Source organism: Protopterus annectens, chromosome 5.part0 (assembly GCF_019279795.1).
Source record: "Protopterus annectens isolate FY-2018-M chromosome 5.part0, PAN1.0, whole genome shotgun sequence".
Lineage (NCBI taxonomy): Eukaryota > Metazoa > Chordata > Ceratodontiformes > Protopteridae > Protopterus > Protopterus annectens.
In genome coordinates, this window is record NC_056735.1 from 300,647,791 (window position 1) to 300,675,666 (window position 27,876).

Consider the following 27,876-nt stretch of genomic DNA (forward strand, 5'->3'; position numbering starts at 1 on the left):
AGCTGGGGTAGTAATATCAAATGAACTAAAGCTGAGGAACATGACCTGGGGTAGTAATATCAAATGAACTAAAGCTGAGGAACATGACCTGGGGTAGTAATATCAAATGAACTAAAGCTGAGGAACATGACCTGGGGTAGTAATATCAAATGAACTAAAGCTGAGGAACATGAGCTGGGGTAGTAATATCAAATGAACTAAAGCTGAGGAACATGACCTGGGGTAGTAATATCAAATGAACTAAAGCTGAGGAACATGACCTGGGGTAGTAATATCAAATGAACTAAAGCTGAGGAACATGACCTGGGGTAGTAATATCAAATGAACTAAAGCTGAGGAACATGAACTGGGGTAGTAATATCAAATGAACTAAAGCTGAGGAACATGACTTGGGGTAGTAATATCAAATGAACTAAGCTGAGGAACATGAGCTGGGGAAGTAATATCAAATGAACTAAAGCTAAGGAACATGAGCTGGGGTAAAAATATCAAATGAACTAAAGCTGAGGAACATGACCTGGGGTAGTAATATCAAATGAACTAAAGCTGAGGAACATGAGCTGGGGTAGTAATATCAAATGAACTAAAGCTGAGGAACATGACCTGGGGTAGTAATATCAAATGAACTAAAGCAGAAGAACATGACCTGGGGTAGTAATATCAAATGAACTGAAGCTAAGGAACATGAGCTGGGGTAGTAATATCAAATGAACTAAAGCTGAGGAACATGAGCTGGGGTAGTAATATCAAATGAACTAAAGCTGAGGAACATGACCTGGGGTAGTAATATCAAATGAACTAAAGCTGAGGAACATGACCTGGGGTAGTAATATCAAATGAACTAAAGCTGAGGAACATGACTTGGGGTAGTAATATCAAATGAACTAAGCTGAGGAACATGAGCTGGGGAAGTAATATCAAATGAACTAAAGCTAAGGAACATGAGCTGGGGTAGTAATATCAAATGAACTAAAGCTGAGGAACATGAGCTGGGGTAGTAATATCAAATGAACTAAAGCTAAGGAACATGAGCTGGTGTAGTAATATCCAATGAACTAAAGCTTAGGAACATGAGCTGGGGTAGTAATATCAAATGAACTAAAGGTGAGGAACATGGCCTGGGGTAGTAATATCAAATAAACTAAAGCTGAGGAACATGACCTGGGGTAGTAATATCAAATGAACTAAGGCTGTGGAACATGAGCTGGGGTAGTAATATCAAATGAACTAAAGCTGAGGAACATGGCCTGGGGTAGGTATATCAAATGAACTAAAGCTGAGGAACATGACCTGGGGTAGTAATATCAAATGAACTAAAGGTGAGGAACATGACCTGCAGTAGTAATATCATATAAACTAAAGCTGAGGAACATGACCTGGCATAGTAATATCAAATGAACTAAAGCTGAGTAACATGACCTGGGGTAGTAATATCAAATGAACTAAAGCTGAGGAACATGAGCTGGGGTAGTAATATCAAATGAACTAAAGCTAAGGAACATGAGCTGGGGTAGTAATATCAAATGAACTAAAGCTGAGGAACATGACCTGGGGTAGTAATATCAAATGAACTAAAGCTGAGGAACATGACCTGGGGTAGCAATATCAAATAAACTAAAGCTGAGGAACATGACCTGGGGTAGTAATATCAAATGAACTAAAGCTGAGGAACAAGAACTGGGGTAATAATATCAAATGAACTAAAGCTGATGAACGTGACCCAGGGAAGTAATATCAAATAAACTAAAGCTGAGGAACATGAGCTTGGGCAGTAATATCAAGTGAACTAAAGCTAAGGAACATGAGCTGGGGTAGTAATATCAAATGAACTAAAGCTGAGGAACATGACCTGGGGTAGTAATATCAAATGAACTAAAGCTAAGGAACATGAGCTGGGGTAGTAATATCAAATGAACTAAAGCTGAGGAACATGAGCTGGGGTAGTAATATCAAATGAACTAAAGCTGAGGAACATGACCTGGGGTAGTAATATCAAATGAACTAAAGCTGAGGAACATGAGCTGGGGTAGTAATATCAAATGAACTAAAGCTGAGGAACATGACCTGCGGTAGTAATATCAAATGAATAAAAGCTGAGGAACGTGACCAGGGGAAGTAATATCAAATGAACTAAAGCTGAGGAACATTACCTGGTTTAGTAATATCAAATGAACTAAAGCTGAGGAACATGACCTGGGGTAGTAATATCAAATGAACTAAAGCTGAGGAACATGAGCTGGGGTAGTAATATCAAATGAACTAAAGCTAAGGAACATGAGCTGGGGTAGTAATATCAAATGAACTAAAGCTGAGGAACATGACCTGGGGTAGTAATATCAAATGAACTAAAGCTGAGGAACATGACCTGGGGTAGCAATATCAAATAAACTAAAGCTGAGGAACATGACCTGGGGTAGTAATATCAAATGAACTAAAGCTGAGGAACAAGAACTGGGGTAATAATATCAAATGAACTAAAGCTGATGAACGTGACCTAGGGAAGTAATATCAAATAAACTAAAGCTGAGGAACATGAGCTTGGGCAGTAATATCAAATGAACTAAAGCTAAGGAACATGAGCTGGGGTAGTAATATCAAATGAACTAAAGCTGAGGAACATGACCTGGGGTAGTAATATCAAATGAACTAAAGCTAAGGAACATGAGCTGGGGTAGTAATATCAAATGAACTAAAGCTAAGGAACATGAGCTGGGGTAGTAATATCAAATGAACTAAAGCTGAGGAACATGAGCTGGGTTAGTAATATCAAATGAACTAAAGGTGAGGAACATGACCTAGGGTAGTAATATCAAATGAACTAAAGCTGAGGAACATGAGCTGGGGTAGTAATATCAAATGAACTGAAGCTAAGGAACATGACCTGGGGTAGTAATATCAAATGAACTAAAGCTGAGGAACATGACCTGGGGTAGTAATATCAAATGAACTAAAGCTGAGGAACATGACCTGGGGTAGTAATATCAAATGAACTAAAGCTGAGGAACAAGAACTGGGGTAATAATATCAAATGAACTAAAGCTGATGAACGTGACCTAGGGAAGTAATATCAAATAAAATAAAGCTGAGGAACATGAGCTTGGGCAGTAATATCAAGTGAACTAAAGCTAAGGAACATGAGCTGGGGTAGTAATATCAAATGAACTAAAGCTGAGGAACATGACCTGGGGTAGTAATATCAAATGAACTAAAGCTAAGGAACATGAGCTGGGGTAGTAATATCAAATGAACTAAAGCTGAGGAACATGAGCTGGGGTAGTAATATCAAATGAACTAAAGCTGAGGAACATGAGCTGGGGTAGTAATATCAAATGAACTAAAGCTGGGGAACATGACCTGGGGTAATAATATCAAATGAACTAAAGCTGAAGAACATGACCTGGGGTAGTAATATCAAATGAACTGAAGCTAAGGAACATGAGCTGGGGTAGTAATATCAAATGAACTAAAGCTGAGGAACATGAGCTGGGGTAGTAATATCAAATGAACTAAAGCTGAGGAACATGACCTGGGGTAGTAATATCAAATGAACTAAAGCCGAGGAACATGACCTGGGGTACTAATATCAAATGAACTAAAGTTGAGGAACATGACCTGGAGTAAAAATATCAAATGAACTAAGCTGAGGAACATGACCTGGGGTAGTAATATCAAATGAACTAAGCTGAGTAACATGACATGGGGTAGTAATATCAAATGAACTAAAGCTGAGGAACATGAGCTGGGGTAGTAATATCAAATGAACTAAAGCTAAGGAACATGAGCTGGTGTAGTAATATCCAATGAACTAAAGCTTAGGAACATGAGCTGGGGTAGTAATATCAAATGAACTAAAGGTGAGGAACATGGCCTGGGGTAGTAATATCAAATAAACTAAAGCTGAGGAACATGACCTGGGGTAGTAATATCAAATGAACTAAGGCTGTGGAACATGAGCTGGGGTAGTAATATCAAATCAGCTAAAGCTGAGGAACATGGCCTGGGGTAGGTATATCAAATGAACTAAAGCTGAGGAACATGACCTGGGGTAGTAATATCAAATGAACTAAAGGTGAGGAACATGACCTGCAGTAGTAATATCATATAAACTAAAGCTGAGGAACATGACCTGGCATAGTAATATCAAATGAACTAAAGCTGAGTAACATGACCTGGGGTAGTAATATCAAATGAACTAAAGCTGAGGAACATGAGCTGGGGTAGTAATATCAAATGAACTAAAGCTGAATAACAAGACCTGGGGTAGTAATATCAAATGAACTAAAGCTGCGGATCATGATCTGGGGTAGTAATATCAAATGAACTAAAGTTGAGGAACATGAACTGGGGTAGTAATATCAAATGAACTAAAGCTGTGGAACATGAGCTGGGGTAGTAATATCAAATGAACTAAAGCTGTGGAACATGACCTGGGGTAGTAATATCAAATGAACTAAAGCTGTGGAACATGAGCTGGGGTAGTAATATCAAATGAACTAAAGCTGTGGAACATGACCTGGGGTAGTAATATCAAATGAACTAAAGCTGAGGAACATGACTTGGGGTAGTAATATCAAATGAACTAAAGCCGAGGAACATGACCTTGGGTAGTAATATCAAATGAACTAAAGCTGTGGAACATGAGCTGGGGTAGTAATATCAAATGAACTAAAGCTGTGGAACATGACCTGGGGTAGTAATATCAAATGAACTAAAGCTGTGGAACATGAGCTGGGCTAGTAATATTAAATGAACTAAAGCTGCGAAACATGACCTGTGGTAGTAATATCATATTAACTAAAGCTGAGGAACATGACTTGGGGTAGTAATATCAAATGAACTAAAGCCGAGGAACATTACCTTGGGTAGTAATATCAAATGAACTAAAGCTGTGGAACATGAGCTGGGGTAGTAATATCAAATGAACTAAAGCTGAGGAACATGGCCTGGGGTAGGTATATCAAATGAACTAAAGCTGAGGAACATGACCTGGGGTAGTAATATCAAATGAACTAAAGCTGAGGAACATGACCTGGGTTAGTAATATCAAATGAACTAAAGCTGAGGAACATGAGCTGAGGTAGTAATATCAAATGAAATAAAGCTGAGGAACATGAGCTGGGGTAGTAATATCAAATGAACTAAAGCTGAGGAACATGACCTGGGGTAGTAATATCTAATGAACTAAAGCTGAGGAACATGACCTGGGGTAGTAATATCAAATGAACTAAAGGTGAGGAACATGACCTGCAGTAGTAATATCATATAAACTAAAGCTGAGGAACATGACCTGGGGTAGTAATATCAAATGAACTAAAGCTGAGGAACATGAGCTGGGGTAGTAATATCAAATGAACTAAGGCTGAGGAGCATGACCTGGGGTAGTAATATCAAATGAACTGAAGCTGAGGAACATGCCCTGGGGTAGTAATATCAAATGAACTAAAGCTGAGGAACATGACCTGGTTTAGTAATATCAAATGAACTAAAGCTGAGGAACATGACCTGGGGTAGTAATATCAAATGAACTAAAGCTGAGGAACATGAGCTGGGGTAGTAATATCAAATGAACTAAAGCTAAGAAACATGAGCTGGGGTAGTAATATCAAATGAACTAAAGCTGAGGAACATGACCTGGGGTAGTCATATCAAATGAACTAAAGCTGAGGAACATGACCTGGGGTAGCAATATCAAATAAACTAAAGCTGAGGAACATGACCTGGGGTAGTAATATCAAATGAACTAAAGCTGAGGAACAAGACCTGGGGTAGTAATATCAAATGAACTAAAGCTGATGAACGTGACCTAGGGAAGTAATATCAAATAAACTAAAGCTGAGGAACATGAGCTTGGGCAGTAATATCAAGTGAACTAAAGCTAAGGAACATGAGCTGGGGTAGTAATATCAAATGAACTAAAGCTGAGGAACATGACCTGGGGTAGTAATATCAAATGAACTAAAGCTAAGGAACATGAGCTGGGGTAGTAATATCAAATGAACTAAAGCTGAGGAACATGAGCTGGGGTAGTAATATCAAATGAACTAAAGCTGAGGAACATGAGCTGGGGTAGTAATATCAAATGAACTAAAGCTGGGGAACATGACCTGGGGTAGTAATATCAAATGAACTAAAGCTGAAGAACATGACCTGGGGTAGTAATATCAAATGAACTGAAGCTAAGGAACATGAGCTGGGGTAGTAATATCAAATGAACTAAAGCTGAGGAACATGAGCTGGGGTAGTAATATCAAATGAACTAAAGCTGAGGAACATGACCTGGGGTAGTAATATCAAATGAACTAAAGCCGAGGAACATGACCTGGGGTACTAATATCAAATGAACTAAAGTTAAGGAACATGACCTGGGGTAGTAATATCAAATGAACTAAAGCTGAGGAACATGACCTGGAGTAAAAATATCAAATGAACTAAGCTGAGGAACATGACCTGGGGTAGTAATATCAAATGAACTAAGCTGAGTAACATGACATGGGGTAGTAATATCAAATGAACTAAAGCTGAGGAACATGAGCTGGGGTAGTAATATCAAATGAACTAAAGCTAAGGAACATGAGCTGGGGTAGTAATATCCAATGAACTAAAGCTTAGGAACATGAGCTGGGGTAGTAATATCAAATTAACTGAAGCTGAGGAACATGCCCTGGGGTAGTAATATCAAATGAACTAAAGCTGAGGAACATGACCTGGTTTAGTAATATCAAATGAACTAAAGCTGAGGAACATGACCTGGGGTAGTCATATCAAATGAACTAAAGCTGAGGAACATGAGCTGGGGTAGTAATATCAAATGAACTAAAGCTGAGGAACATGACCTGGGGTAGTAATATCAAATGAACTAAAGCTGATGAACGTGACCTGGGGAAGTAATATCAAATGAACTAAAGCTGAGGAACATGAGCTGGGGTAGTAATATCAAATGAACTAAAGCTGAGGAACATGACCTGGGGTAGTAATATCAAATGAACTAAAGCCGAGGAACATGACCTGGGGTACTAATATCAAATGAACTAAAGTTGAGGAACATGACCTGGGGTAGTAATATCAAATGAACTAAAGCTGAGGAACATGACCTGGAGTAAAAATATCAAATGAACTAAGCTGAGGAACATGACCTGGGGTAGTAATATCAAATGAACTAAGCTGAGTAACATGACATGGGGTAGTAATATCAAATGAACTAAAGCTGAGGAACATGAGCTGGGGTAGTAATATCAAATGAACTAAAGCTAAGGAACATGAGCTGGGGTAGTAATATCCAATGAACTAAAGCTTAGGAACATGAGCTGGGGTAGTAATATCAAATGAACTAAAGGTGAGGAACATGACCTGGGGTAGTAATATCAAATAAACTAAAGCTGAGGAACATGAGCTGGGGTAGTAATATCAAATTAACTGAAGCTGAGGAACATGCCCTGGGGTAGTAATATCAAATGAACTAAAGCTGAGGAACATGACCTGGTTTAGTAATATCAAATGAACTAAAGCTGAGGAACATGACCTGGGGTAGTCATATCAAATGAACTAAAGCTGAGGAACATGAGCTGGGGTAGTAATATCAAATGAACTAAAGCTAAGGAACATGAGCTGGGGTAGTAATATCAAATGAACTAAAGCTGAGGAACATGACCTGGGGTAGTAATATCAAATGAACAAAAGCTGAGGAACGTGACCTGGGGAAGTAATATCAAATGAACTAAAGCTGAGGAACATGACCTGGGTAGCAATATCAAATAAACTAAAGCTGAGGAACATGAGCTGGGGCAGTAATATCAAATGAACTAAAGCTAAGGAACATGAGCTGGGGTAGTAATATCAAATGAACTAAAGCTGAGGAACATGACCTGGGGTAGTAATATCAAATGAACTAAAGCTAAGGAACATGAGCTGGGGTAGTAATATCAAATGAACTAAAGCTGAGGAACATGAGCTGGGGTAGTAATATCAAATGAACTAAAGCTGAGGAACATGAGCTGGGGTAGTAATATCAAATGAACTAAAGCTGAGGAACATGACCTTGGGTAGTAATATCAAATGAACTAAAGCTGAAGAACATGACCTGGGGTAGTAATATCAAATGAACTGAAGCTAAGGAACATGAGCTGGGGTAGTAATATCAAATGAACTAAAGCTGAGGAACATGAGCTGGGGTAGTAATATCAAATGAACTAAAGCTGAGGAACATGACCTGGGGTAGTAATATCAAATGAACTAAAGCCGAGGAACATGACCTGGGGTACTAATATCAAATGAACTAAAGTTGAGGAACATGACCTGGGGTAGTAATATCAAATGAACTAAAGCTGAGGAACATGACCTGGAGTAAAAATATCAAATGAACTAAGCTGAGGAACATGACCTGGGGTAGTAATATCAAATGAACTAAGCTGAGTAACATGACATGGGGTAGTAATATCAAATGAACTAAAGCTGAGGAACATGAGCTGGGGTAGTAATATCAAATGAACTAAAGCTAAGGAACATGAGCTGGGGTAGTAATATCCAATGAACTAAAGCTTAGGAACATGAGCTGGGGTAGTAATATCAAATGAACTAAAGGTGAGGAACATGACCTGGGGTAGTAATATCAAATAAACTAAAGCTGAGGAACATGACCTGGGGTAGTAATATCAAATGAACTGAAGCTAAGGAACATGAGCTGGGGTAGTAATATCAAATAAACCAAAGCTGAGTAACATGACCTGGGGTAGTAATATCAAATGAACTAAAGCTGAGGAACATGAGCTGTGGTAGTAATATCAAATGAACTAAAGCTGAGGAACATAACCTGGGGTAGTAATATCAAATGAACTAAAGCTGAGGAACATGACCTGGGGTAGTAATATCAAATGAACTAAAGCTGAGGAACATGAGCTGGGGTAGTAATATCAAATGAACTAAAGCTGAGGAACATGAGCTGGGGTAGTAATATCAAATGACCTAAAGCTGAGGAACATGAGCTGGGGTAGTAATATCAAATGAACTAAAGCTGAGGAACATGAGCTGGGGTAGTAATATCAAATGAACTAAAGCTGAGGAACATGGCCTGGGGTAGGTATATCAAATGAACTAAAGCTGAGGAACATGACCTGGGGTAGTAATATCAAATGAACTAAAGCTGAGGAACATGACCTGGGTTAGTAATATCAAATGAACTAAAGCTGAGGAACATGAGCTGGGGTAGTAATATCAAATGAACTAAAGCTGAGGAACATGAGCTGGGGTAGTAATATCAAATGAATAAAGCTGAGGAACATGACCTAGGGTAGTAATATCAAATGAACTAAAGCTGAGGAACATGATCTGGGGTACTCATATCAAATGAACTAAAGGTGAGGAACATGACCTGCGGTAGTAATATCATATAAACTAAAGCTGAGGAACATGACCTGGGGTAGTAATATCAAATGAACTAAAGCTGAGGAACATGAGCTGGGGTAGTAATATCAAATAAACTAAAGCTGAGGAGCATGATCTGGGGTAGTAATATCAAATGAACTAAAGCTGAGGAACATGACCTGGGGTAGTAATATCAAATGAACTAAAGCTGAGGAACATGACCTGGTTTAGTAATATCAAATGAACTAAAGCTGAGGAACATGACCTGGGGTAGTAATATCAAATGAACTAAAGCTGAGGAACATGAGCTGGGGTAGTAATATCAAATGAACTAAAGCTAAGGAACATGAGCTGGGGTAGTAATATCAAATGAACTAAAGCTGAGGAACATGAGCTGGGGTAGTAATATCAAATGAACTAAAGCTGAGGAACATGACCTGGGGTAGTAATATCAAATGAACTAAAGCTGAGGAACATGACCTGGGGTAGTAATATCAAATGAACTAAAGCTGGGGAACACGACCTGGGGAAGTAATATCAAAAGAACTAAAGCTGAGGAACATGACCTGGGATAGTAATATCAAATAAACTAAAGCTGAGGAACATGAGCTGGGGTAGTAATATCAAATGAACTAAAGCTGAGGAACGTGAGCTGGGGTGGTAATATCAAATGAACTAAAGCTGAGGAACATGACCTGGGGTAGTAATATCAAATGAACTAAGCTGAGGAACATGAGCTGGGGTAGTAATATCAAATGAACTAAAGCTGAGGAACATGACCTGGGGTAGTAATATCAAATGAACTAAAGCTGAGGAACATGACCTGGGGTAGTAATATCAAATGAACTAAAGCTGAGGAACATGACCTGGGGTAGTAATATCAAATGAACTAAAGCTGAGGAACATGAGCTGGGGTAGTAATATCAAATGAAATAAAGCTGAGGAACATGAGCTGGGGTAGTAATACCAAATGAACTAAAGCTGAGGAACATGACCTGGGGTAGTAATATCAAATGAACTAAAGCTGAGGAACATGATCTGGGGTACTCATATCAAATGAACTAAAGGTGAGGAACATGACCTGCGGTAGTAATATCATATAAACTAAAGCTGAGGAACATGACCTGGGGTAGTAATATCAAATGAACTAAAGCTGAGGAACATGACCTGGGGTAGTAATATCAAATGAACTAAAGCTGAGGAACATGACCTGGGGTAGTAATATCAAATGAACTAAAGCTGAGGAACATGACCTGGGGTAGTAATATCAAATGAACTAAAGCTAAGCAAGAGTATGAGAAAGCAGCAAAAAAATGTTGGTTTAAAATGTCAGTGCTGTACCGGAATACATAGGGTGAAACCCCATAAGTAGTAAATGAAAACGTATTTTTGTGTTTTAAAATGTCGGTGCTGTACCGGAATATATAGGGTGAAACCCCCATAAGTAGTAAATGAAAACATATTTTTGTGTTTTAAAATGTTGGTGCTGTACCAGAATATCTAGGGTGAAACCCCTTAAGTAGTAAATGAAAACGTATTTTTGTGTTTTAAAATGTCGGTGCTGTACCGGAATATATAGGGTGAAACCCCAAAAGTAGTAACTGAAAACGTATTTTTGTGTTTTAAAATGTCGGTGCTGTACCGGAATATATAGGGTGAAACCCCATAAGTAGCAAATGAAAATGTATTTTTGTGTTTTAAAATGTCGGTGCTGTACCTGAATATATAGGGTGAAACCCCATAAGTAGTGAATGAAAACGTATTTTTGTGTTTTAAAATGTCGGTGCTGTACCGGAATATATAGGGTGAAACCCCATAAATAGTAAATGAAAACGTATTTTTGTGTTTTAAAATGTCGGTGCTGTACCGGAATATATAGGGTGAAACCCCATAAGTAGTAAATGAAAACGTATTTTTGTGTTTTAAAATGTCGGTGCTGTACCGGAATATATAGGGTGAAACCCCATAAGTAGTAAATGAAAAGGTATTTTTGTGTTTTTAAATGTCGGTGCTGTACCGGAATATATAGGGTGAAACACCATAAGTAGTAAATGAAAACGTATTTTTGTGTTTTAAAATGTCGGTGCTGTACCGGAATATATAGGGTGAAACCTCATAAGTAGTAAATGAAAGCGTATTTTTGTGTTTTAAAATGTCGGTGCTGTACCGGAATATATAGGGTGAAACCCCATAAGTAGTAAATGAAAACTTAATTTGTGTTTTAAAATGTCGGTGCTGTACCGGAATATATAGGGTGAAACCCCATAAGTAGTAAATGAAAACTTAATTTGTGTTTTAAAATGTCGGTGCTGTACCGGAATATATAGGGTGAAACCCCATAAGTAGTAAATGAAAACTTATTTTTGTGTTTTAAAATGTCAGTGCTGTACCAGAGTATATACGGTGAAACCCCATAAGTAGTAAATGAAAACATATTTTTGTGTTTTAAAATGTCGGTGTGAAACCCCATAAGTAGTAAATGAAAACGTATTTTTGTGTTTTAAAATGTCGGTGCTGTACTGGAATATATAGGGTGAAACCCCATAAGTGGTAAATGAAAACTTATTTTTGTGTTTTATACAAAGCTAGCAATATACCAATCAAGAGTACTATGTGCAGTTCTGGAGACTATATTATCAGAATGACATGTACGGTACAAAAGCACCTCTGAATATTGCAAAACAGTCTGCATGGTGTGTATCAGAAACCACATAAGGGAAGAATAAAATAATGTATTATGTACAGCATTGAGGAAAATAGGCAGGGGTTGTGCTAGAAAATGAAACATACCTTAAGGAATTCAACAGTATCCACACTAACATTTTGAAAAAAGAAGTATATGAGAACAAAAGGTTGCAAGCAACATACCTTAGGGGAAGTATGAGAAAGCATTATTTCACAGAAAGAAAAGTAAATGGTTACAGCTGCTTTCTTTCTTGAAAATATAATAGGATGAGAAACAGTGGATTAATGAAAAATGCAATAAACATTCCCAGAGCCATTCTCATGGAGATTAATGGTTTGTAGGCCAGTAAACTAATGTTGCTTATATAGTAAATGATGAATTGATTATGTGGGCTAAGTGTTCCATAAGTTCCTTTCAAAATCTGTGCTTCTGTGCTTCAGAGCTACTTAGGGAAGAAAATGTGTAGACAGATAAAATAGGTGATTTTACAATGGTGCCACATTTCGGCTAATGTCCTAAACATATGACAACTATTTTGCTGCAAATGTACAAAACTTTATGATCAACAGATTATGGACAGACAATTGTCCTGCAGCAGTATTTTGTGCAGTGTGGAAGTAACTACTTCTTCCATATAGAGGTGCACCCCTACACACTTCCTGCTTAAGAAAATCACTAAACTCATCTCTAATGTCAGCATTACTCAAAGAAAAGACAAGCTGATGTTTCCTCACAAAAAATGTATTCTTTCTTTAGTGACTTCAGAAAATGACAAATACATTTTGTAACACTGTACTCAGTTTTCACTTGTGGTTCAGAAAAACTGATGCTTTTCACTAGCAATATCATCAATTACCCTTATAATCATTTATAGAGAGTACACTTGAACAGACTGGCTGTTTATCACATGAGACCCCAAACTGAAGGTCTCAAAAATCCAAAATTCAAAATGTAAACAAAAACAGTAGTAAATTTTGAAGCTAACTATTGCACCATCATACCTCTCAACCTATTAGAGCAAGAAATCTGTAGAAAATCATAAATAAAAGTAGGACAAAGACCCAGAAATATGGAAAATGTTTAAACATTGCCTTTACAAACTTAGAAAGTTGATAGAATATCAAGTTTTTCATTAGCATGAATTGTTCTGAAGGATATGAAGTCTAAAACTTAAATGTCTGTCATTATTTTCTAACTTTAAACTTTAATGATTTACCAATAATTTGCCAGAAAAACACAATTTTATGAAAACCAGGAAAAAAATATGAGGCCAAAATCTGGACATTCTGTGAAAATCTGTACAGTTGAGAGGTATGATTGATTTTATAGGATATGAAACCTCATTGCACCCTTTGTGATGAGATCTCTGCTCCAAGCACCACTGCTACTTATATATACTAACTCCATCATCTTTGCACCACAGAGTAGGGAAAATAGTCAAAGGTACTGCAACCATAATATATATTCCTCCACATTTGCACTTTCATTTCTGCTATTCTAATAAATGCAGTTATGGTCCTCTGAATTTCTATATGCATCTGCACAGGTTAACCAGGGTAAATGACAGCCCAGAAGGTTAGAACAGCAGTATCACCAAAAATGTGCAAGGATATGTACTTGCCTATTGAAGGAAAGTTTGCAATAGCTTGATTGTATTCCACTAGTTATAGAAGAGGGTATTTCTGACTCATTTCTGTCAAAGTTAAAAGCATGGGAAAATGCTGCCCGGAGGTTAATATACCAGGTTTATTTTGCTAACATTGTTTTAGGTTAAATGTTTTATTAAGTGAGATGAGACCCAAGATCACTGTCTGGTCAAGGGATTTGTTTAGAGTTAGACAGTGGGTAAATGGAGTCTTAGGAACTCAAACCCATCACCACAGCAGGAAGTTTGCTAATAGCTCATAGTGTTTCATTTTACCGTCTCTATTATACTGCTGAGTAAATGTACATGATGTAAATGGGAAATACCCAGAAATATGCATTAACAAATAGCAGCACTGACAAAATAAGCAAATGAATAAAAATAATATGAGCGACTGTTAATGCAAGCTGGTTTCACTGAAATAAAGCAAGAAAATTTTGCATAAAGACTCTTGCAATTGCTAAATTATTCGATATTTATAAAGAGGTTCCATATGAATTGAGACAACATTATGTAAGTGACTATAAGGACTAAAGCATAATTTTGCTTTGCAGTGGTATTCAGAAAGCTGCCCCTCCCACCCAACCTACAAACAAGGCTGAAAGTACTTCCAAGATAAAATATGGAAAGGTATAACTGTCTAGAAATTGTCTCTAGTGGCAATGCATGTTAATTTGATTCTTACTGTTAGGCAACTAATTATAAAGGACTTTACATAACTTTATATATATAAATATAAATAACATAAAGCATGCATCCAGTTATGTCCAAAAGTGTCAAAATACCAGTCTGGTAGAGTGATGCACTGACAATATCTTCAGCAAGCTGAATGTCATAAGGTCATTAACAGAGTATTGTACTGCTCATGGAGCACTTATAATTTTGTAAGGAGGCACAAACAGAGATGGTGTACACAGGCACACCCACACATATAGACACACACACACACACACACACATATATATATATATATATATATATATACATACATATATATATATATATATATATATATATATATATATATATATATATATATATACACACACACATATATATATATATATATATATATATATATATATATATATATATATGTATGTATATATATATATATATATATATATATATACACACACACACACACACACACACACACACACACACACACACACACACACACATACATACATGGTTGTGTGTGTGTGTGTATGTGTGTGTGTGTGTGTTTATGTGTATCACAAATGTTATATTAATTTATTTATATATTTATATATATTTATATATATATTTATTTATTTATAATATATTTATTGGATGACTTATAATTTTACAAAGAAACACAGATGTGATATACACCCACACACACATATGCACACACAAACACACACACACACACACACACACACACACACACACACACACACACACACACACACTTGTGTGTATAAAAATACTTTATACATATACTTAAAAATGTATGTGTAAAGTGAGTAAATATAAACACAAATGCACACATAGATTTGCATACTAACTGATACCCATGCATTGCTGTACATGCATACAGTTACAAGAGCTGTAAACTCTAAACCTACTGAAATACCACAGAAGACAAAATTCAAACTGTATAAAAGTTTTTTCATCTTCTTGCAATACAATAATAGTTACACTACAGAAATGTATATGTAAAGAAACAGGGAAAACTGTACCAAAGTAACGGATGGCTGTGCTTATGCTGAGTTTTATGTCACATGATGTGTACTGTTTAGAATAAATCATTTGCATTTGTATTTCTATTAATTAGTACATCACCTGTACATTAAGAAAGAAAATATAACAGAGACATCGCACAGCATAAGTCTTAAGCTGAAAGACTTACCTGAATGGATCTGACATGAGATGGTCGTTGCTTGGACATTTTCCTGTTAAAGGTTAAGTCCTGCAAGACAGATAAAATTTGCAGCACATTAATGACACAGTGTCCAACTTGCTCTAACTGCAGACCTGTTTAACAGCCATCAATAAAAACTGTTCAAGATACTCTTTCAGTGTCAGTTTCTAGGTTGCTTGGTTACTTCTCCTGTGTATCACAGAATCACCTGAACTGTCCTTGTTAATCATTTATAAGAAAGAGCTGCTGATGATACCTTGCCTATATAATCCTACTACAATGAGAAAAGATTATTAGAGATTTTAAATACTCCATCTGGCACTGTTCACAGAGCTGGCTCTTCAAAGCACTTACCACGCTTGGCCTATAAACTGGACCATTAAGCCACTAATATAGCCCATATACTATAAGGAGGCTTTTTTAATGCAGCAAGCTTATTTAAAACACTTACTATTGTCTGCATATGTTAGACAAGTAACTGTTCAGTCGATTCCCAGTTTTGCTCTGTTTTGTTTCCTTTATAATCTAATTTCTATTATTGTAGAAACGGTCTAAATGAAATATATAAATCCAAACAAAAATGTATGGTTCAGTTTGACAGAGGATTTCTAGACAGGTGACTTCTTCTGGTAAAGACTCCATTCATTTAGTCCAAGTACTTAATGCCATATTGTTCCTCAGTGCATTACCTCCTTCACGTACAATGCTAACACTTTAAAAGTGTGCTTATTCATCATTCTGTCATTGCACTTTTGTTAACACTTGCAGCTAATAGATTTTTGTTTTTATATACCCCTCACTGCAAAAACATAAAAAAACATACCACACAACATCAGACAAGTATCCCTTACTCATTCTACCTTCTTTTTCTGTCTTTGGATATTTTAAATTTAATTCAACTAAATTCTGCTTCTTCCTGATACTCAGCAATACTGTGTTCCTGTCCAAAGTGCTCCCACACTCCTGCAATGTCCTTAGTCCCATAACAGTCCATTGAAAATTACTCCATATACTTTATAATGATATCTGAGAGAAAAAGCTTTTCATACATGCTTTGAATACCCACCCAGTCTTCAGATCACTTGCACTGTTCTTGTACATTGTTTTCAAAAATATGATATTCTCTGCCTTTATTAATTTCATTGCTGTCCCCTTGAGGTAGTTTAAAGGACTGCCATGGAAAAAGACCAAAAGGCTAGTGACCAAAACATTGCCATGAGAGGGTGTTTCTTAGAGCTTGCTGATTTAGTAACATTTAGTAACACTCTTTAAGAGATCATCTCCACTCTACCTTTAGTAAAGCATGTTTCATCATGCTAGTTAATATTAAGGACAGCAGGCACCAACCTAATTTTGTAGGTTTGAGGAACCTAGGCAGTAGTTAGCTAAGGCTTCTGGGAATATGTTTATGTTAAGAGACTCTTTTTTTTCTCAATTTTTTTTTTTAGTTTCAATTAAAATAACATTTACATAATATTTTAAATATAATTTAAGCAACTATATACAATATTTACAATAGCCTGACTTTCAATTATATACACTGTATGCTATTAAATATAGAATTAACAGATCAGTTATCAGAGATACAATATTGATTATTGCAGAGTGTCCAAAAAAGATATAACTTTCTTCCGAGAATTATTTACCAATGGCCTGGGATAGATTCGTAGTTCTTTGATTTTTATTTCCATCAATGCAGTTGTCTTCAGTAAAGTGTAGAATTCTTCCAAGGTCAAGGGTGTATTTGAATTCCACCTTCTGGTTACGCATGTCCTAGATATAGCAGGTATTGTCCATAACAAATACATATTTGTCTTATTTAGGTAGGGACCTTCATTTACATTTAGAATTATCAATACTTTAGTTAAGGTAAAGGATTCATTAACTAAAGCTTGTAAAAATGATTGATTCCATTCTAATATGATTAAATTTTATTACATTCATAAAAAATATGAATCCAGTCTGCTTTATTTGACTTTTCACACCTCCAGCAAAAAACATTTATAGTAGTACTGATCTTTTTAATTCTATCTGGTGTTAAAAAAGCTCTGTATAAGTATTTCCAGTTAAATATTTTCCAGTACTGTGTGTTAGAGGTATAATTAACTAATAGTAAAATGTTAGTTTTGATTTCTTCTGTTAACTGCAGTGACTGACATTTTGTTAAGAACTGCCAGTATGATGGTTTGGGAATTGTTTTATATGTTATCAACTCTTTATATAGATTTGAAATGGAATTTTTCTTTTCACAACTATTATATATAAATTCATACAGAAAACTTATTAGATATGGAATATCTTTAAATGATAGAATTATTAATTAATCTGCATAAATCTTGAGTATACATTAGAATGCTTTGTAAGGTTAACCAGTCTTGTGTTGGAATATTGTAAGCAGTTTTTATCATATGTATATCTAAAACATTTAATTTATTTACACATTGAAACCAGCATAAGAATCCATTTTGTTCTTAGTGATGGTAAATGGGGTTAAAAGGTCAAACCAAAGTTTTAGATCTATGTTTGTATTGATAAGTTTCCTAAAGGAATTGATGTAATGATTAATCAGTGTTGTTTTAGAAGGTTTTGTTATATTATATTGTATACTTATGCATAGTATGTACCAGGGTTTGTTTGATTTGTCTACTACTAATTTTTTTTTAACAGATTAAATTCATTTGTTAATATAGCCATTGTTAATTCTTTCCAGTTGGAAAAATAATTTGGGTTTTTCCAGTCTATTGTAGTTTTAAGCACAGATGCTTTTATATATGTTTCTATTTTATTTTTATTTTATTTTATTTTATTTGTTTACCATGAAAGTCCGACTGGACACAGGTCCATTTTCAGAAGAGGCCCAGTGAGAAAAGCTCCAATAAAGTACATTACAGTGGTAACAAATTAACAAGCTATAATTATAAAATACACAAACTTTCTATTAACTAGGATTGACATTGTAAATATAGCAGAAGTTAATTTTACAGTGTTTAATATAGTGGGTGTCAAAACATTGGTTAATGAAAACATGCTTCAATCTTTTGAGTTATCACTTTGGAGAGATATTTGTATGAACCTGGGGGGTAACATAGACATAGCCAGTCTTTTGTGGGTATTTCTGGGAAGTTCAATCATCCTTGTTTCCAGGGTCTAATGTGATGAGCTAGAGCAACTCTATTCATTTTGGGATACCATAAAAACTTTATTAAACATGAGTTTCTTTCTTTAAGAATGTATCTTTCAGGAATTAACTGTATTGCTAATGCTACATATAGTATTTTGGCAATAAGACCATTTTTATTAATTGCAATCTGTCTTCAAAAGTTAATATAATTTTGTTCCACGTTTCTATATATTTTTTGTTTCAATAATGTTTTTATAATTTATTAATATTGTTTCATTTATATTTTTGCATAACACTATTCCTAAATAATTTAGCGTAAGTTCTTGTTTTCCTATGATGGATTTATCTGTAACTTGTAGTTCTTTTTTCTTATTTAAAAATAGAAATTTTGATTTTGATCTATTAAAGTGCAGACCTGAAATCTTATAAAATTTCTCCATTACTTCTTCTAGCTCTCCTAATGACTCTCTGGAGTTTGACAGAGTTAATAAAATATCATCAGCAAAAAGCATTATTTTAGATATGTACTGGTCATAAACTTCTGTTCCTTTTATTCTTAGATTAGTGCGTATTATTTCTGCAAGTATTTCTATAGCCAAAGCAAATAAAATAGGAGAAAGGGGGCATCCTTGTTTAGCACCTTTTTTTATATGGATAGATTCTGAGGTGAAAGGACTTAATTTAATGTAGGCTAAGTTATTAATATATATGTTTTTAGTAATAAGACGAAAGGAGGAAGAAATTCAAATAATGCTAAAGTTTTAAATAGATATTCCCAGTTGAGGGAATCAGAGGCTTTTTGTATGTCTCATCCGATTACAAGTATTTCTCTATCTTCTTTATTCACATAATCTATAAGAGTAAGTATCCTTTTAATATTATCATGTGTGTGCCTGTTATTATTAATTCTCTTTGAAAGTGGGATTTTCATTCTGTTAGCTAGTATTGACATGAATATTTTGTAATCATAATTTAGTAATGATATAGGTCTGTATGAGGTGCAAAGGTCTGATGGTTTATTATCTTTTATAATTTGTGTTATGAGAGAATATTTCCATGAGGGTGGTATTTTTGCTTCTGACTGGACTTTTAGCGAAGTTTTATGAAAAAGAGAGATTACTATTGAAGGGAAGAGTTTGTAAATTTCCGTAATAAACCATCTATCCCTGGAGCTTTGTTAGATTTACTTTCTTTTATCTTGTCAACAATTTCTTTGTAATATATAGGTTTTTATACATCTAGTTTTAAACTTTTGGGAATTTTTTTTTTTATATTGATAAGGTTTGTATCTAAGTTTATTTGGTTGGTATCTAAATCTTCTTTTCTGAAGTGTTCCATATAATGGAACCAAAATGCTTCAAGGATGTCTCCTATATATGATACTTTTTTCCCTTTCTTTTCATGATATATACTACTAATGTTATTTGCTTTAAATTGTATTTTAATTCTTGTAGATAAGTTATGTAGATATCTGGGGCAGGTGGCTAATGAGTTTATTTTTAATTTTTCTAAGGCTAGACAAGTTTTGTGTGTTAGAATTTCATTATATTTTTATTTAATTCCTCAATTTCTTTTTTGACTTCTGGATAATTCTGATTTTTTTTTTTAGATTTTGCTGTCAAGAGTCTGGTTTGCAAGTCTAATGATTCAGATTCCCACTCTCTAACTTTGTTTTTGTACCAGTTAAGGGTCTTACCAAATAAATACACTTTTAATGAGTCCCAAACCATGACTCTACTGATTTCTGTTGTATTATTGATTTCAATAAATAATTGTAGTTCTGACAACATCCAGGGTCTGAATTGTTTAATTTTCGTGATATATGATGGAATTTTATTTGAGAGTATTAAAGGTTTAAACTCTATTTGGAGCTTCATTATCAGAGAGTCATGATCTGAGAAGGTGCATGGAAGTTTTGAGAAGTTGAGGATTTTTGTTTGTAAATCTTGAACTACTTAGAATTTGTCTATTCTGGTTTGTGTTCCAAATCTATGGTCTTTATGGGAAAATAATAAGGATTTATCATCTTTTACTTTAAAAGTGTCAATTAAATGAAATGAATCCATCAATTTTTTTTAAGGATTTTGAAATAGTTGCTATGCAAAACAACTTCTTGGTGGTTTCAGAACCTTCTAAGGTACAATTAAAGTCTCCTCCTAGTATAATATTTCCTTTATAATTGTTGGAAATAAAATCTAGGTGTGTTTTTTAACCATTCCTGCTCCAGTTCCAATATAGATTAGCTAAGGTCCATATTCTGTTATTAAATTTAATTATAAAAAATGCTAGTAGACCTTCTTTGTCTTCATATTTATAAATAACTTTTGGAGTGATTATGTTTTTCTTCCAGAGAATTGATACTCCTTTTGTCTTTGTTCTATAGGAGGATTGAGCTAAGACTGTATAGTCTTTAGGGTTCCAAATAAAGCTATCATTAGTCTTAAAATGCGTTTCCTGGAGAAATACTACTTGTGCCTTATTTAGATTTAAACATTTTAGTAAGTTTGATCTTTTATTTGCATTATTTAAACCATTAGTATTTAATGATAAGAATGTTAAATCCATTTCAAGTTATTGTTGGAAGAAACTTTTTACTTTTTTTATCTTGATTATAGTTGTTATACCATATTCTCTGATAACATTGGATGTTATTTTTATGTGTGTAAACTTGGGAGTGTAATTTAATGTTCTTTCTTCTTTAAATATAAGTAGGGTAAAATTCTGGTCAGGCTTTAAGAAAGTACTTCTATAAAACATTAATTCTATAGTATCAAATACACGTAAATATGAATTTCCCATTAAACATGGAATGAAAGTCATTCCTAATCCAATAGATAAAGATAGATATATTGGATTATGACTCATACCTTTAACCAACAATATCAACTGAGCTCCATATGTTGCATTATTATATGGAGAATTTTCTTAAAAGAGATATGAAATTCTATATTATTCTATTATTGTTCTATAGTATTTTATATATAAGGATGGAATGTTAGTAGTGTAAACAATTATTATGTTGACTTAGAAAATATCCAATATTTAGTTATCCTTAAGAGATCCCAAACATGTCAGATATGTCATTTTGGATAAATTAAATGCAACAGAGGAGCATACACTAAATAAGCCAACAATAAATAGATTATTACTAAAATAATTTGACTAAAAGGACTCTACAGGAGACTGAGTGATTACCAATGAAATATGAATTTACTGTAGGTGTACTGTCTTACTTTACTTTCCCACTCTTCAGCTCACCAACTTCAACTTACACTTATGAAAAGACATGGCTTATCAGTGGTATCCTGACTCAGAGTAGAGGTGCCCTACATTCTAGTGTGCAGTGATTTTACATATTTATACATTTACAAAGCAGAGTCTAAGAATGAACTATGATCACACTGACAATTCCCATCCTGCATAGGGCACCTCCTGCTTCCAGAATGGGTAATCACATCAGATCTTGAATGAATGTGAAGGTACCTATATGGTAATCAAGACTTACGTTAGGTAAGTATTAATCAAATAGTATTTAGACCATCTTAGAGAGTTCTCAAGGCAGTTTGAATACTCTTAAGCCTCTCATCCCTTGACAAAAAACAGAGATTTCCCTTCCCTTTCTTTCCCTTGTTTTAAATCAGTACTAATAAAAGAAATTCAGCAAACATAGGTAAACAGAAATACCATTCAGTAGTCCGTCTTGTACATGACTCGCAATCCATTAAAGTCAGTGACTAACATCACTTTAGTAAACATTATAAAGACAAATTAGAAATAATTTCTTAGCTCTTTAAATTTTCTGATAAAGCAAAAAGTTAACAATAAGCTATTAGCTATTTTGACTAAAAGTATAAAGCATTTCAATTTTTCCTTGCATGTATAGATTTCTACTTATATTGTAGTGTCAATAGCTGTCTTTGAAATCTGTACAATACTTCACATCTTCAAATCATTCCTTTTTCAGTTCAGGTTTTGTTTTGTCAAAACGGCAACAATATTTCAAGAGCACAATTAATATTTAGAATGATGTTTCAAATAAATAACTTGTCAGTTTGTCAATTGAGTTAGTTTAGAATGTATGGTTAGTGCAAATATAGCATGTTGCAAAAATAATATGTATTTTTTCGTGTGCTCTAGAGACTGTCATATGCAAGTGACATATATAATGTAGCATATATAGAGCAGATAGCTTATGGATTCAGGTTGTTAAAGTAAGTTATGCTTATTAATCAGGCAGTTTCGTTTAAATTCACAAGTAATTTTGAGACATTTCAGTTGAGTTTCCAGGAATGTGTAGTCCAATGTGAGTAACTGAGTCCACTTTTCCTCATAAACATATGCCACAATTCATTAAACTAAGCAGAGTTTAACATCTGTCTAATAATCATTATAAAGACAAAGAATAGTAATTTCCTAGCTCTTCAAACTTTCTGATATCACAAAATGTTGACAGTAAGCTATTTTAACTGGAAGACTAAAACATTTCAATACTTCCTTGTGAATATATATTTTTACTTTTACTGTCAAGAACTGTCTTTGAAATCTATGCATTACTTCACTTCTTTCAAGTCATTCATTTTACAGTTCAGATTATATTTTGTCAAAATGTCAATAGCATTTCAAGGGTACATTTAATATTTAAACTGATATTTTAAATGAATAGCTATCAGTTACCAAGTGAGTTTGTACAGAGTGTGAGGTAACTGCAAAGATAACATGTTCCAAAAAGTAATATATATCTTGTCATGTGCTCTAGAGACTGACAATTTCAAGTAACATATAAAATGTAACCTTTACAGTGCAGACAACTTGTGAAATCAGCATGTTAAAGTGAGTAATACTTTTTAATCAAGCAGCTACATTTCAGTCCACATGTAGTTTGGGAACATTTCAGTTGTGTTTCCAGGAATATGTAATCCATTTAAAAATGCCTGTATCATCTCTGTGTTAGTTTCTTATGTATACAGAAGAGTCCTATCTTTTTTTTCTCTTTTGAACTGTAAATCAGATGTGTGTTTGAGTTCTCACCCCTGGACCCATATTTGTAAATCTCGTTGTATGTTACATAATTAAAGGACTAACTTTTGAGTCTGTTAGTTAAAAATATTTTCAGTCAAATATCAACTGGGAAACCTACTCTAGCCCAAATTCACTAGTACAAAAGTTCCTTGACTTTGTGAATTCAAATGCCCTGGAGCAAATTGCCCATACCCTGACAAGAGGAACAAACATTCTAGAGCTGGTCCTCACCAACATGTCAAACAGGTGCACTGCTGAAACTGTTGGACCCTCATTAGTTAAACCTGACCACAAATCAGTCACCTTCGAACTGGCACAAACACCAGAACTCACAAAGGGTGATATCAGACTAAAACACATTCACCAAGGCAAAGTATACTCTCCTAGGTGAAGGTATAAATGCATTCCAAGCCCTACCCCAAGCTGAAAGTGGTGACTATGCCAAAGCTTACACTAAAGCCCTGTACAATCACTTGCATAAGTGTATAAACTCAGCTGTACCAGATAAAATCAAAGCCAGAGCCCCAAGTAAAATCAAGCTGCCATGGTGGACTTCTATCATCAACAAACTCTGCAATAAATGCAAAATGTTGCCGTCCAAGAAAGCAAAGACAGGGACCCAACAATGAAAACACCCTCCTCAGCCTTAACAGGCAAATAAGACAACTTGTCAAATCCTCCAACAGCTCCTTTCAGAGAAACCTAGCAAGTACTGCGTAGGATAACCGTAAGGCCTTTTACAGCTATGTACGTAACCTAAAGGGTAGGACCCAAGCAAGTGCAGAACTGATGGCCAACAGTATCACACACCCGACCCCACAGAGATAGTGAACCTGCTAGTGGATAGGTTTGGCAAGAATTTCACTCCCTTATCCCCTCCTAACTTACAAAAAACACTCCCCCAAACTCCCCCAAACCTTAAATATCTGAAGAGCAGGTCCTCAAAGCCCTTTCCAAGGCAAATAACCCGGCCTCTATGGAACCAGATGACTTCCCAGGTTGTCTTCTAGGCAGGCTAAGACATGAACTAGCATCACCACTAAGTACAATTTTCAGTCATTGCCTAACCACAAGCTTTGTTCCTGCAGAATAGTGAACAGCTACAGGTATTCCCCTCCACAAAGGTAGCCTAGCAACAGACCTGGGTAATTACAGACCCATAAGCCTGACCAGCTGTAAGGCCATGGAATGTATTGTTATAGACCTCATAAATAAAGACATAGGTGACCTCCAAACCCTGGATCCTACCCAATTTGACTTCATGAAGGGCGGATCCTGCCTGTTAAATCTGATGGATTTCTTTGAAAGTGACCAAGGCCATTGATGAGGGCAAATCTGTGCACACAGCATACCTCGACTTGGCAAAGGCTTTCAACACAATCCCACATTCAAGCATTACTAATAAACCTATCAAACTGAATGTAAATCCCTTCGTTGTAAGATGAGTTGCCAACTGGCTCACAAACCAGACACACACTATCAAAGTGGGTGATTCCACATCAACCAGAAGACCTGTTACCAGCAGATGACTGCAAGCTAGGTGCAATCATTCAATCCCCAAATTATGTCAGTATACTCCAGGATGGTCTCACATAGACCAGCAACTGGTGTATTAGTCACAGTCTCAAAGTGAATGCAAAGAAATGCACCATCATTCCCTTCAGCGCAAACAATGTCTCTTCACACTGTCAAATCAATAACAATACCCTAAGTACCCATGAAGTGGTAAGGGACCTGGGATTACAGGTTGACCATGACCTTAACTTCAACAAACATGTGTCTACCATTGCAAGGAAAGTTTTCCACATAGCTCACTTGATTAGTAAAGTCATCGCGTCAAGAGCAAAAGAAGTTATAATGCCCCCTATACTTGGCACTTATCTAGCCATAATTGAGTATAATGCTCCATTCAATATGTACCATATTAAGCACCTACAGCAATAAAAAAGACCTCCAAAGTTTCTAACAAAGAAGATCAAGGGACTCCAGCATGTCCCTTCCATGAACTGACTAAAATCCCTGTCACTATACACCGTATCATATAGACTTCTTAGGGGAGACTTATGCCTGGCCTACAGAGCAACCCAAGACCCAAACCTAATGAACTTACTGCATATTCATAAATCAAATGGGTCTAGGGCTATCCATTCCAGGGACTTAAATATGACCTGTGACGTAAATGGGACATGCTGGAGGGACAAATTTATCTCCCAGTGACTGCCACATCCTTGGAACAGGCTACCAATTGATGTGAAACTGAGCACCTCTATGACACTGTTCAAGAATAACCTCGATGAGTGGATGGGGCACCGTAAATTCTTACTGGGGACAGTGCCCACAGCCTCCTGGACATAGGCACTAAATGCAAACTTGGGTATTGATTACTTCCTCTACGGTATTACATTGGGTTGAAATAGCTAGGCTTAAAATGACCTCCGGGTTGATAGCCTAGTAATCTCCTATGATCTCCTATGATATGACTACTAAGCTAAAGATGCTGAAGATCTCTGACTCACTGTCCTAGGGTCTACAGTCCATCCCTGATCTGCAGTCATTATCTGTAAGAGTGTACATTTTCTGCCCACACATTTGTGGGGTTTATCTGAGAATTTCCATTTATTTCCACCTTTGAAAAACATGCTAGTAGATTTACTGTCTTAAAGTATCTATGATTATCACATTTATCATTGATCTTGTGACTCAGGTTATGGCTGAAAAAGATCTGTGATGGCCAAGTTGTTTATCCTGTTAATATAAGAATTAAAAAAAATATTTAGAGTTTTCACTTCTGGGCAAGTTGTTATAGTGTTATATTAATTCTGAAGAGTACTGATAATTATCTATACAAAGAGTGTGGTGATAAAGGCCCTCACAGAAGTGTTTTATTATTAAAGTCTGTGTTTCTAAGAGATTCTCTTCAGGTCGCTGAGCAGTACATTTCATTTTGCTGATTGCAGCTGAATCATTTACTGTGACATAATTTGTAGTCTGCTGTGTTACAGTCCTTTGGATCATTAGAATGTTTTGGTCTGATGCACTCATTAATCATAGTGCTAACTCGAGAAGTGTTGTTCATCATATCCTAAGCAGTAAATTAGGGACCATGATGCTTTTTGGTTAACCACTTTATAACACCACTTAATATTCTTTCTTTGGCTTGGATTTATTTTCGTATTGCTCCCCTTCAGTCTCTTTCCATTGTTGTTATCATATTCTGGATACTCCCTTTTGACCCTTTCCCTATCATCAGTGCCTTCTGCTTTGCAAAGAGAGCACTAGTGAGTGTATCTAATAAAGATGTTTATAAGCTTTGCAGCTATTCATGAACCAATGAGAATTTATGATATAATGGCTCTACATCTCATAGGATTCATGGGTTTTATAGAAATTTCAAGGTAACTGAGCTTCATGACCATTTACACCTTGCCAATACTCCCCCCCCCCCCCCACACACACACACACACACACACACACTTTGTCTAGGAGAGTTAGGCCATTCAGTCCAGGGGATAAATTTTCAGATATGCACATTATCAAGAAAGTTCCAATTAGAGGATGAAAGGGTATCACACTACTTAAGAGGTAGTCTGTTCCAGAAGTTAAGAAGCACTGTATGACAGATCTCTATCAACACTGCATTTTATTTATCTGCTGATGAAGATTTTGGTTCCTGGTTCAAGTATTCATGGACCTGTTAGACTTTCAGAGATAGAGGAAATACAGCACAACTGGGTCTTTAATGGTAGAGAAGGCAAAGCACAGAGCTCTCTTCAAGAGTCTGTAAGAAACTGAATGATTATATAGTGCTTCCAGCATCTTCTGGTAGCTCAGGATCTTTAAACCCATGATTTTCTTAGTTAAGAACCACTTTTGGTCTTTCTACTTATTTGATATGTCTAGTGAGGTACAACACAAAGGGTGTCATTGTACTCAGTAACTGGCCTAATGAAAGCTGAATATAAATTACCTCCTTGGGCATGGATGATATTCCCTTGGCATGTAACTGCACTTAATTCAAAAATGTTCTGACTACTGTTCTACTGTTGTCAAATGATGACTGAAAGAGAGAGCATTATCGACCCTTATCTCAGGGCCCCTAAGTACATTTTCATTTTGTAATGGGGTATTACCTATACAGTATGCTGAGGAGGAAGGTT

General features: G+C 35.6%; 1 protein-coding gene across 4 annotated transcripts in view; it reads right to left on the reverse strand.

The window, feature by feature from the left end:
* SMPX (small muscle protein X-linked) overlaps positions 1-27,876 on the reverse strand; it is a 728,027-nt gene that overhangs the window by 598,670 nt on the left and 101,481 nt on the right. For all 4 annotated transcript variants that reach the window (XM_044072284.1, XM_044072282.1, XM_044072283.1 and 1 more), the window contains one exon: positions 15,568-15,627. In XM_044072284.1, the coding sequence (XP_043928219.1) occupies positions 15,568-15,627 (60 nt within the window). The remainder of the gene's footprint in view (positions 1-15,567; positions 15,628-27,876) is intronic.